The 13,141-nt window shown below is 41.2% G+C and overlaps 1 protein-coding gene across 1 annotated transcript in view; it reads right to left on the reverse strand.

Moving 5' to 3' along the window:
- Window positions 1–3,288: 3,288 nt before the first annotated feature.
- Window positions 3,289–13,141, reverse strand: part of LOC115101604 (E3 ubiquitin-protein ligase rnf213-alpha-like) — a 58,993-nt gene continuing 49,140 nt past the window's right edge. The window contains 12 exon segments of the mRNA XM_065005959.1: window positions 3,289–4,130; window positions 6,224–6,402; window positions 6,821–6,913; window positions 7,323–7,520; window positions 7,630–7,707; window positions 7,854–8,055; window positions 8,586–8,766; window positions 8,916–8,996; window positions 9,073–9,202; window positions 9,415–9,663; window positions 9,777–9,871; window positions 10,200–10,374. Of these exon segments, the coding sequence (XP_064862031.1) occupies window positions 3,980–4,130; window positions 6,224–6,402; window positions 6,821–6,913; window positions 7,323–7,520; window positions 7,630–7,707; window positions 7,854–8,055; window positions 8,586–8,766; window positions 8,916–8,996; window positions 9,073–9,202; window positions 9,415–9,663; window positions 9,777–9,871; window positions 10,200–10,374 (1,812 nt within the window). The 3' untranslated portion in view covers window positions 3,289–3,979.

Raw genomic sequence — 13,141 nt, forward strand, 5'->3', positions numbered from 1 at the left:
GGGGAGACTTAAGTTTTTGTATACTTCACAACCCAGCCAGTATTTAACTATGGATTACTTCAATGACCAAAAAAAAAAAAAAATGTAGAATCCGTCTGGCTTTGTAAAGAACGTTCAGAAGTGTAGCTTGGGGTTGTTTCCTGGTTTGGAAAAGGGGATTGTACATGAGATGTCAAAGCCAAGGTTGCTGTATAGATTTTGAGTAGATGACAAAATGACTGAAATACTCCAGTAGTAACATAACATGAAATGTAGAAGAACAAATTATGTTCAGGAAATAAAGAAATGATGCTTGCAACCCCCCCCCCCCATTAATCTTTACTTCTGTGAAGTGGAGTCAAACTGATTGAAATATGTGAAGATTTAATCCATCCAAACTGACCAGGGCGATGGGTGAGTGATTTTAAAAACATGCAACTGAAACCAAAGTTAGAACAGGAAAATGAAAAAGTAAACGCACTGAATAAAGACGACACTGCAGAAAGATACCGCATACACACACGGCATACTGTACACACTACACACTGAGGGGGGGGGCAAACAGTTATGCATCACTGAGACCTGCCAACCTGCACGCATTTTGCATACCATGCACGCAATCTGAGGTAGAAGTACGCTGGTTTGAAAATTAACCCTAACATATGCTTCTATATAAATATTTTTTTGAATGTTAGCAAATGAAATACAGAAATATCTAATTACGTAAGTATTCACACCCCTGAGTCAATACATGTTAGAATCCCCTTTGGCAGCGATTACATCGTCGTTGAGACCACCTCCATTTAATTTAGGACCAAACGATGTTGGGTACATTGTTTGATATAATTTAAGACTCTTAAGTTTCAGGAAGTGGCCATTAGTAGTGAACTTCTTGAGGGGGAAGTTGACTGCCCCCTCCCGGACCCCCCTCTCCACCCAACCTTAGGCCTACAGCAGCACCACATTGTCAGAAAATCCTAGGGAGAGCATGATTGTACATTTGAAACATATTTCTGGTTAGCTACTGAAGAGCAGCTAATTACCAAGTACTCAAAAAAAAGTCTGTTGCATACCATTCTTGCTAAGGCAGTCTTCTGCAAAACAATCACGGGGGTGTCGCGTGTGCGCTGTTGTGGGGTCTACAAGGCCGCCGGGGGTGCTACCGCTGCGCTGGAGTGGTACTCCTACAAATGAAGGTTGGCAGGTCTGCATCACATCATACGTACCTCAGTGCTGCTTGTAATCATCAAATGCAAAAATAAAAATATTCAGAGCTTTAAAAGTAATACAAATATTGGTGAACACTTCTCCAGCAATGTTCATGAACGCCAAAAGCTATCCATATTTATGCCACCACAGTGCAATGCTACATAGTCGTGTCTGTCGTTGTTCTGTTGTTGTTGGTGTGTGCCGTTGGACATACGGAATATTATCAATGATCAGCCAAGACAGCCTTGTTATTGTCGCTCAAACTCTCACTGTAGGGTTATCTAATGTGTACATTTTGTATTTTGCTCTATTGTTAAAAAAGTTTGATGCAGTGTGAACATGACAATTTATATACTGATCAAAAATATAAATGCAACATGTAAAAGTGTTGGTCCCATGATTCATGAGCTGAAATAAAAGATCCCAGAAAAGTTCTATACTTATTTCTCTCAAATGTTGTTTACGTCCCTGTTAGTGAGCATTTCTCCTTTTGTCAAGATAATCCATCCAGCTGACAGGTGTAGCATATCAAGAAGCTGATTAAATAGCATGATCATTAGAGGTGCAACCTTGTTTTGGAGACAAAAGGCCACTCTAAAATGTGCAGTTTTGTTACACAACACAATGCCACAGATGACTCAAGTTTTGAGGGAGTGTGCAATTGGCATGTTGACTGCAGGAATGTCAACCAGAGCTGTTGCCAGATAATTTTAATATTAATTTATCTTTCCATAAGCCACCAACATTGTTTTAGAGAATTTGGCAGTATGTCTAATCGGCTGCACAACCGCAGACCACGTGTAACTATGCCAGCCCAGGACCTCCACATCCGGCATCTTCACCTGAGGTATCATCTGAGACCAGCCACCACTGACAGCTGATGAAACTGTAGGTTTGAACAACCTTAGAATTTCTACACAAACTGTCTGAGGGACGCTCATCAGTGTGCACGTCTTCACCAGGGTTGTTTTGACCTGGCTGCAGTTTGACGTTGTAACCGACTTCAGGGGGTTATGTGTCGCGCTGCATGAGGCAAATGGTGGTCACATCTGATACTGACTGGTTTTCTGATCCACGCCCCTACTTTTTTTAAAGGTATCTGTATTCCCAGTCGTGAAATCCATAGATTATATTTTTGTTCAGTATATTTAATCACAACATGCAACAATTTCAAAGATTTTACAGAGTTACAGTTCATATAAGTAAATCAATCAATTTAAATACATTCATTAGTGCCTAATCTATGGATTTCACATGACTGGGGATACAGATATGCATCTGTTGGTCACAGATACCATTAAAAAAGGTAGGGGCGCGTGGATCAGAAAACCAGTCAGTATATGGTGTGACCAACATTTGCCTCATGCAGGTCAACACATCTCCTTTGCATAGAGTTGATTGTGGCGTGTGGAATTTTGTCCCACTCGTCTTCAATTGCTGTCCGAAGTTGCTGGATATTGGCAGGAACTGGAACACGCTGTCGTTACACGTCAATCCAGAGCATCCCGAACATGCTCAATGGGTGACATGTCTGAGTGTGCAGGCCATGGAAGAACCGTGCCATTTTATCAAGTTCAAATTAAATGGAAACCCTGTGCAAATGATTATGATCAAATAAAAATGGATATACAATTGAACAATTACCCTTAACGTGTCCGGCTTAGATCATAAAAGCACATCATGGAACACAACTTCATCCAAAACACAATCAAGATTGCTTTCAGTATATTTAAAACGCAACCATTTCAAAGAGTTTACAGAGTTACAGTTCATATAAGGAAATCAGTTAATTGAAATAAATTCATTAGGCCCTAAAGTGAAAGCAATCTTGATTGTGTTTTGGATGAATGTGTCCATGATATGCTTTTATGATCTAAACTGGACTGACCACATTAAAAGGGTAAATGTTCATTCATTTAAGATGAACTTAATTTTGACCCAAACATCAATTTTAAGAACTTACCCTTTTAAAAACAAAGTGAAAACCCTATAAAAATGAGTGCAAATTATTTATTTAATTTGAACTTGATTTTACATTTTAACCAAGTTTTGGAATATAGCTTTCTCTCTGTGGTGGAAAACAGTGAAGGACAGCCATGATATAATTGCATCTCAAAGTGAGATGATGGCTCCAGCCCCTTTATTTCAGGATGTCATGATTGGACAAATGATTTAAGACAAAGCAAAGAATCTACTCATATTCAATCAGAACAAAAAACTAATGGAGATGAGGGCTATACGGAATTCTCAACCAGATACAATTCTAATGTCATGCATTTCACTAACAAGGCTGCAAATTAGACAAAATGGACCCATAGTGCCCACTGATCTAAAGTCAATGGTGTCAGGATATATTATCTTGGAAGAAACGGCAAATAACAACAGTCTGAAGATTGCGAACCTATTTTTAAAAAACGAGGTAAAAACGAGAGCATTACATAAAAATATAAGCAATTTTACACTGCATCAAAAAAAAATAGAAAAGTTTGAATAGAATCTCAAAGTCAACTATATTTCCCCCAAAAATGAACATAAAAAAGATTCACTAAACTTTTAAACAGTCAAGGAAAATCACATTCAGAGCAGTTTTTTTGCATGGAGGAAAGGCATGATTCTTCATATTTACCATTTAAACATGCATCTGGAGTGTCAGTGGTGCACATACTGTGCTGTGCTATCACTTAATGGCTAATAACAAATCGTGTTAATGACAGGCTACTCCTGTTATCTATTCTAACATTTCCCTGATTGTTTATAGTAGCCATTTACATTCAAATGGACAGTTGATCAATTACGTCATCCATTCCTGTTGGTGAGTCACAGTGAATTTCCAGGTCTCTACAATCTGTGAGAGGAGTATCTCGTCTGGGAAGGAGGCCTCCACGTCAGGCAGGACTTCTACTCCTTTGCGGTCCATGTATCCAGCCAACGTCTCTTTGACACTAACAAGGTAGAATGAGAGAGAGAGGAAAAGTCTTGTGATTTCAGACCTCAGACTATTTTTAAAAATATATATATTTCACCTTTATTTAACCAGGTAAGCTAGTTGGGAACAAGTTCTCATTTACAACTGCGACAGAAACAACAACAGAGTTACACATGGAGTAAAAAAACATACAGTCAATAACACAACAGAAAAAAAGAAAGTATATATAGAGTGTGCAAATGGCGTGAGGAGGTAAGGCAATAAATAGGCCATAGTAACAGAGTAATTACAATTTAGCAGATTAACACTGGAGTGATAGATGAACATATGATGATGAGCAAATGAAGGTGTGTAAGTAGGGATACTGGTGTGCAAAAGAGCAGCAAAGTAAATAAAACAGTATGGGGATGACGTAGGTAGATTAGGGGGGCTTTTTACAGATGGACTATGTACAGCTGCAGCGATCGGTTAGCTGCTCAGATAGCTGATGTTTAAAGTTAGAGAGGGAAATGTAAGTCTCCAGCTTCAGTGATTTTTGCAATTTGTTCCAGTCGCTGGCAACAGAGAACTGGAAGGAAAGGCGGCCAAAGGGGGTGTTGGCATTGTGGATGACCAGTGAGATTTACCTGCTGGAGCACATGCTACGGGTGGGTGTTGTTATGGTGACCAGTGAGCTGAGATAAGGCGGAACTTTACCTAGCATAGCCTTATAGATGACCTGGAGCCAGTGGGTCTGGCAACAAATATGTAGTGAGGGCGAGCCGACAAGAGCATACAGGTCGCAGTGGTGGGTAGTATATGGGGCTTTGATAACAAAACAGATGGCACTGTGATAGACTACATCCAGTTTGCTAAGTAGAGTATTGGAACAGTTTTTACCCCCAAGCCATAAGACTCCTGAACAGGTAACCAAATAGTTACCCAGACTATTTGCATTGTGTGTGTCCCCCAATGCCTCTTTTACGCTGCTGCTACTATATGTTAATCTTATATGCACTGTCACTTTAACTTTACATTCATGGGGGTAGCCTAGAGGTTAGAGCGTTGGGCTAGCAGCCAAAAGGTTGCAAGTTCAAATCCCTGAGCTGACAAGGTACAAAACTGTTGTTCTACCCCTGAACAGGCAGTTAACCCACTGTTCCTAGGCCGTCATTGAAAATAAGAATTTGTTCGTAACTGACTTAAATAAAGGTAAAATAAATAAAAAATGTACATACTACCTCAATTGGCCCGACCAACCAGTGCTCCCGCATATTGGCTACAGCCACCTTCCACTAAAGATGCAGAAGGCCGACATCGGAGGATACAGTGGATTGAGACACAGCCCATGCAAATCAGGTATCTCAAGCTTAAACTGAGGAATTTTTTGATGGGGATTTTTTTATTATGTTACTTAGATTGATGCACCAGTGCGTCAATAGTCTCCCTTAAGGATTAATATAAACCTCGCTGTCTGCCTGTCCAACCTCGGAAATTTGATGAACCCTCGACAACCACTGTGATTATTATTATTTGACCCTGCTGGTCATCTTGGCCATGTTCTGTTATAATCTCCACCCGGCACAGCCAGAAGAGGACAGTTTTTCCTAACCACCATGCTTCTACACCTGCATTGCTTGCTGTTTGGGGTTTTAGGCTGGGTTTCTGTGCAGCACTTTGATATATCAGCTAATGTAAGAAGGGCTTTATGAATACATTTTATTTATCGCGCGCCGGGTCGAAGGCCGCCATTTACCCGTAACTGTATTCATGATACAGCACTGCCACTTGTTCCTTATTGCTTAAATTACAAAAAAATACATTCCATTTCATGAGCCACATCCGTTAGCATCATTTGATAGAACATTCCAAAATACCCAAATGATTGCATCACAATACCAGGCAGCCATTGCAAGTGTACCCATGAGTTTACCAATCTATTGCCAGGGTTAAAGCTTCCAAGCCCGTTCTGTTCATTCTTATTTCTATGATTGCTACATACTCCCAAAAAATGTTAGCGACAAAAAAGTGAACTATCCCTTTAAAAAGATAGAATGAGTGAATATCGTTGCATGGTTTGGAACCTATGATTTAACCCAGAGTTCCTCCATGGTTGCCATTTGACCTCACCTCCAGTCTGGTCTGTAGGTGTCTGAGACATGTGGTTTCCCCAGATTCAGCAGGAGGAACTCGTGCATCTCCAGCAGCCAGGTGTCAACGTGACCCTTGGAGATGAATCCCTGGAGCAGCCTCTTCTGTTCCTCCTCCAGGGGCTGCTGGTACTCTGTAGACACCCCAGAGAAAGGGTCCTTGAAGAGGAGAGAGGGGGGGGGGGGAAACTCTCTCAGCTGTGCAAATACTAACTTAAAATTTTACAATGTAATAATTTTGGGTGTAAAACATTGAACCCTCTCTCAGAAGAGCTCACACAATTGACACAGTCAGGTTGTTTTAGGGATGATTGTGTCATGTTTTAGGGATGATTGTGTCATGTTCTGTGGATGATTGTGTCATGTTCTGTGGATGATTGTGTCATGTTTTAGGGATGATTGTGTCATGTTCTGTGGATGATTGTGTCATGTTCTGTGGATGATTGTGTCATGTTCTGTGGATGATTGTGTCATGTTCTGTGGATGATTGTGTCATGTTTTAGGGATGATTGTGTCATGTTCTGTGGATGATTGTGTCATGTTCTGTATCTCGTTGGTTGGTCTGAACGTGTCTTACCCTCTTCAGACTCTTCAGCATGTTCTCTGATTTGAGGGAAGACAGGAGCTGCCACAGAGCCACACAGTGCTTCAGACTGCACCTGCCCAGAGCCTACAGAAACGGCACCGCGTAGAACACACGTTACGAACATTGAAAACAATTCACCACTTGCATTTAAGGTAGAATTGGCGATGCACAAAATTAAAAAAAACAGCAATATCTGGTTGATTTCTAAACAACTAAGAGCGTTGAAGTGCGAGGCTAAACCTCTGCTGTTTTGGTTCACGTTGTAGCAGAGTGAATCGCACAGCCGTGCACATGCACAGATACTGCGAGGCTAAACCTCTGCTGTTTTGGTTCACGTTGTAGCAGAGTGAATCGCACAGCCATGCACATGCACAGATACTCTCTGTGTGACTGTGTGAGAGAGAGAGAAGTATTGCATCACGTTCATCTCAATGTCTGCAGTGCTGTTCGTGACAACATCCTGTTGCCTAGTCTCAGTTTAAGTTTAAGTCACCTTTAAGATGCGAGGGTCCATCTGCTCGCCCATCTTCAGCATGTCCTCCAGGTAGCGGTCCAGGGGCATCTGGGAATCTCCCCCAGTCATGGACAGGAAGCCCAGAGCCAGCTCCACAGCCTTCAGGGCTTCACACACCTCACTGTACGACTGCAGATCCCTGGACAGGGCTGTGAGGGTCAGGGACGGCAGATGCTCCTAAAAGAAACAACATTTCAATATTTTTTTTTGTAAAGTGAAGTGAATAATCAACATGCCATATTAAGAGTATAAACAAAAACAAGTTTGATGATGAAGAACGACTTGCCTGAGACACGTTTCCTTTCACCATTTTGAAAATGATGTCATAATCTCTCTCGTGTCTGGTGACGAGAGTGGGGATTCCCTGAAAGTCAACACATTGGTTCAGTCAGTGAGTGCCATATTACCTTCAACTATAGTCCAATATTCCACTCAGATCTGTGAACACTGAAGGGGTAGGAACTATGGAACGTGACCAGGGACTGAAATGGAACCAGGCCCTGAACTTACAGTCAGTGTGATGAGAGGCTTGCCCTGCAGGAAGCGGGTGAGAACCTGCTGCTGGATCTTGGGCAGGTCGTACTCAGACAGGGTCTCCTTGCCACGCTCCAGGCTGTACTGGCAGTTGGACAACACCAGGGGCAGCAGGTCCTTCTCCAGTTCATAGCGGATCACATGCAGCTCTGTCAGCTCTGACAGGCTCACCTTGTAGCTGTTGATGCAGAAAGTCACCCCCTATTCAGTCAACGGGCTTTAACCTATTTATTTTATACTGTGCATTGCTTTATTCATTGCTTCCCATGTTTTGATCATTTGTCCACAATCCCTAATTCTTCAATACTGAGCACTTTTCAGTAGAGCAAAAAAACTGTTGTGATGATGCAAATGGTCATTTGAACAAATGAACAAAATCCTAACATATCGTTTTGAGTAAACAATCTAATTGAAATCAAGTGTATTTATAAAGCCCTTTTTACATCAGCAGATGCAGTGCTTATACAGAAACACAGCCTAAAACCGAAAACAGCAAGCAATGCAGATGTAGAAGCATGGTGGCTAGGGAAAAAAACTCCCTAGAAAGGCGAGAAGCTAGGAAGAAACCTAGAGAGGAACCAGGCTCTGAGGGGTAGCCAGTCCTCTTCTGGCTGTGGCCGGTGGAGATTATAACAGTAGATGGCCATTTAAAAATGTCTCTTTAAGTAAGCTTTCGGTGGAACTATCTCTCATTCTTCATTAGTGTACCTGGTGTCTTCCCCAGTGTGGCGGTCCACAGAGTGCAGCAGCTCATTGTGAAGGGCCACCAGGTAGCTTAGCAAAGCCGTGGAACACAAGCCTGGACCCTGACGCCGCGGCAGGAGGTACTGGAGGTCACTGTCCAGGTCCAAATCCTCCTTCCAGAAGTCCTCTGGGATCTTTATCTCATCTACACACACACACACAAAATTAAAACGTTCATGATTCACAGACAGGAGCTGTCAAAACCACACACTAAACAATAGATTCTTGTTTTTGACAATTCATTCTGGTCGTAAGGGCAACCTGCCATGTTTTATAGAGGACAGGGTAACTCACTGGTGGCTACAGATACTCTGAGCAGGTTCCACGTGTTCAGAAATATCTGGACTTGCTTCTCATACCACACTCTCATTGGTCCTGTTAGAAGATAAACATTTATTGTGAACAAAAATTAGAACAACTATGTTGCATAGTACCAAGGATGGATTGTTACCTGGCTGTCGTTGGATGAACTCTCTGATGGAGACATCCATCAGGTCTGATGAGTTCTGGAACTTTTTCACCAGACTCTTCTGTAGGGCCAGGATATCTGGAAGGAACTTGACCAGCCGGAACTCCGCCTCCTGTTCAATCACCAAATGAATAACGCAGCCGATCGTGTGATTTAAAAAATGTCCCAGAATCACAAAGAAACACATTAAAATATGCTATTGACATTTTACCACATACAATATAGCAAGAAAGAGCACATATTTCATAATAATACATAGTTACAGTATACATACTTACAGAGCGTTTACGAAAAACCCCCAAAAGACAGTTCATGACGGTTTACCTTCTGTAGGAACCTCCAGAGTAATGGCAGCTTGTCCTTTCCATCATTCTGTTCTACGATGTGGGTGAGACTGAGTAGGGACACCCTCTCTCTGCAGCTCCAAACCCCTGAACAGTGGACCTGGGAGCCCTGAGACAGGGAGGACAACGGACACTCGTCCCCAAATGTCACCCTCATGACGAAATTAGAGGAGACACGGGAGTCGTCTCTGATGGTGGCGTTCACCTCCCTCAGCTGCTGGTCAAGGTTCTGTGATGACACACACAAATGGTTGTCATGGTTCTTGTCAAAGCTGGAAAGAATATCTTTCAATCACGCTGTACAGTACTAGCCAACTGAAAATATTATCCAAAAGGATTCACCTTCAACTGAGGAGTGATGATGTCAGTAGCAACAGTTGTCTCCCAGGTATTTCTGGCCTCTTTAGTTGAGAGTTGGGGATCATTGGCAGCCGGCACTAGAAACAAAGACACGACTGACTAGTCAATGATGGGCTACTGGTGCGCTATACAGTCTCCAAGCATTTTTAGCTTTCATAATTGTAAACAGCAGAGTTCAGCAGGTACTTGCACTTAAGCCATAAAAAGAAACAAAATATATACTAAAATATAAAAATAAAGCCTTATTTTTTTTACTTTACAATGGCACTTTGTATTCTTTCCAGCATGGAATTAAATAATGTACATTTTTACATCTCGGCCTTCTTGTTTTTTTCCTCCTTTTTATAGCTTGAGTGTGAGTACCTGCCAAACTCAAACAATTCCCTTTGAAATGAACGTCCTTACATTGATTGGTCGGTGATGGTTCCAGAATGGATCTGACTATCAGGTGAACGGTGGTGACCGTGTCATCATTTCCCTTCCCCAGGGCTTTGGTCAGCTGATCCATGTCTTTCAGCAGGTGACAAATCAGAAATTGGCAGGCGTCCTGGACTGGAGGCTGGATGATCTGCTGGATGGACTAGAAAGAGAAAAAAAAACGGGGAGATTAATTGCAGGAAAGAATTACAAGAGGGTGAAAGTGCAAGGTATAGAGAAGGATAGGGCTCCTGTTTCAGTGTCTCTTCGTATGAAATGTTTAAAAAGGTAGGCCGTTGAACTGAACGCTGTATGTAAAATGTTAACATTCTTTTTATTGTCATTAAAAACTAAACAAGGAGCATACGTTTCAGCCTTTTAGTTAAAAAGTTCTCCCCGACGACATCATCAAAAGTTAAAATCACTGTTTTTGAAAATGTTTTTTTTTTTCTCCAAACACTATGAGATTTGCGGTGACGTGGGGAGCAAGAAAACACCCTGCCTCTGGATAGACACTTGTTACAGGTTTTGAAAATCACTTTTTAAAATGTATTTTTAACTTTGAATTCTACCCTGTGATGTCACAGAGAAGTATTCTTTTAGGACCTCCTTATCTTTTGAACCGCAGATCATAGAAATTGTGCTATTTTCACATATTGTAAAACATTGGTTAGGTGCTGGAGATAACGAATGAGGTTTAAACGTGGCATAAATGTCTTCTCCTTTTATGCCTTTTAATCCTTTACTACTAATTAAATATATTTATCTTGCATCTCAACCTCGTTGGGTTATTCCTTTTCGTGGTTTTAAAGTGCGACGACCTTTTGAGCTCTATAGATATTTTTTCTCCTACGCACCAGCCACCTTTCATTCTAGCCTGAGCGCAAACCTCATACTGACTTTCGGAGAATATTATTGTGAAATACTGCCTTCTATAAACTTCTTTGGATTTCATTTGCAATAGAACATTTGAAATTAGTATAAAATAAACTAACAAGCTGACTGATGCTACATCTATACAGGTCTTATTGTGAGCTATATAATTGAGTAAACAATGGTACACAATTTCAATTTACTTAAGGTAGTTTGCCCAATCAAAAACGCATACTTTGACCAATGGGTAAAATAAATATGTTAATTGTGTGGATCGGTGCTGTTCAAGATGAGGAGGACGATAAAAAATTTTAGGACCATGGCCTTATTTCTATTACAGCATATTGGATGACTGTCATTCATATTCCATTCACCCAGCTCAATGTTACATCGATAGGTTTAGGTTACATGATACTCGATTTTCCCTATACCCATCATGAGGTTGCTACAACCTAGCCTATGAATGTAATTTTACAACGTAGGTGCACAGGTCGAGAGAAACAATTTGAGTAATGAAGGTGACAGTCAGTGACACATTCAATACCACCTTGCACTCTTGCCTTTATCTAGCTAATCTAGAGTAATCATTAGTCCAACAAATTTAGGTATGTTTATCCCCATTTCGTTCCTTATGCTTCCGTTTAAGAAATGTTTTTCAACAGAATCGGTTGAATGAATACACCCCTGATCACACGCAAACACAGTTCACTTTCATAGCAGCCACATACAAACAGTATAATTCCTTCTCGCATCGACGCACTCTCCTCCCCTCACCTTTTCCCATTCGCTTGTGGACTTCAGTGCACAACACATCAGCTGTCTGGGACCTTTACAATCCAACTGCTAAACACAGCCTACATCATTGTCACCATATTAGCTAACGTCATAGTCAACATAGCTACTAGAACTAAAACGTTAGTAAACACGGTACAATCTTGCTGTACAGTGAACAGTCAGCAAGCAGTTTAGCAGTTACACCGGCGGGCCCTGGTGGCAATACATATATAAAACCAAAAGCTTACCTTGACTTGGAAAAGTTTGAGCCAGGTGTTTGAGTAGGCTAAACTAGCAAGCTAAGTAATTGGAAGAAAAAAAACAACGAAATCTCCTCTCTCTCCTTCATTTTTGAAGAAATGAATTTGTTCAAAACTGTTCAACTATTGTCTTTATCGCTCTTTGAGTCAACTACTCACCACATTTTATGCACTGCAGTGCTAGCTAGCTGTAGCTTATGCTTTCAGTACTCGATTAATTTTCTGATCCTTTGATTGGGTGGACAGTTCATGCTGCAAGAGCTCTGATAGGTTGGAGGATGTCCTCCGGAAGTTGCCATAATTACCGTCTAAAATCTATGGAAGGGCGTGAGAACCGTACCTGTTCTCCGGCTGCACCATGGTGTTACCCTACAGAGTGCTGTTGAGGCTACTGTAGACCATGGTGCTACCCTACAGAGTGCTGTTGAGGCTACTGTAGACCATGGTGCTACCCTACAGAGTGCTGTTGAAGCTACTGTAGACCATGGTGCTACCCTACAGAGTGCTGTTGAGGCTACTGTAGACCTTCATTGCAAAACAGTGTGTTTAAATCAATTATTTGGAGACGTAAAAATATTTAGTATGGTTTTATCTAAAGGATAACTTTTTTTTACTGTTTCACTATTTTATGGAATTCACTGAAGATCCCTTTCATGCTCTGGTATAGATAATCCTCTAAGAAAGCCAGTGGTCCAAGCCTCATGTCTCGATCACAATCTGTTAAGAAGTTAACCGAGTTTTTACCCTCGTTGGATGGTCAGAATTAGAGGGACTAAATCAAATGGGTCCAGAGAGAAAAAAAGTGGTCAGAAATGAATTGAACATTGTATTGCGTCAGCTAAGCTGGATTCTGTGCAAGAATTAAGGCTACCTGACAGGCAAACTTTCCTGTTGAACTCGTTCTTTCTTCTCGAACCCACAGGACATTAAAAAAATTGAGAGGTAAGATAGATATCGATTTTGAGACTAAATTATTTCATGTTCTTTTTCAAATATTTCTCACAAAAACTAGCGTATCTCTGA

This window comes from Oncorhynchus nerka, linkage group LG20 (assembly GCF_034236695.1).
Source record: "Oncorhynchus nerka isolate Pitt River linkage group LG20, Oner_Uvic_2.0, whole genome shotgun sequence".
NCBI classification, from domain to species: Eukaryota; Metazoa; Chordata; class Actinopteri; order Salmoniformes; family Salmonidae; genus Oncorhynchus; species Oncorhynchus nerka.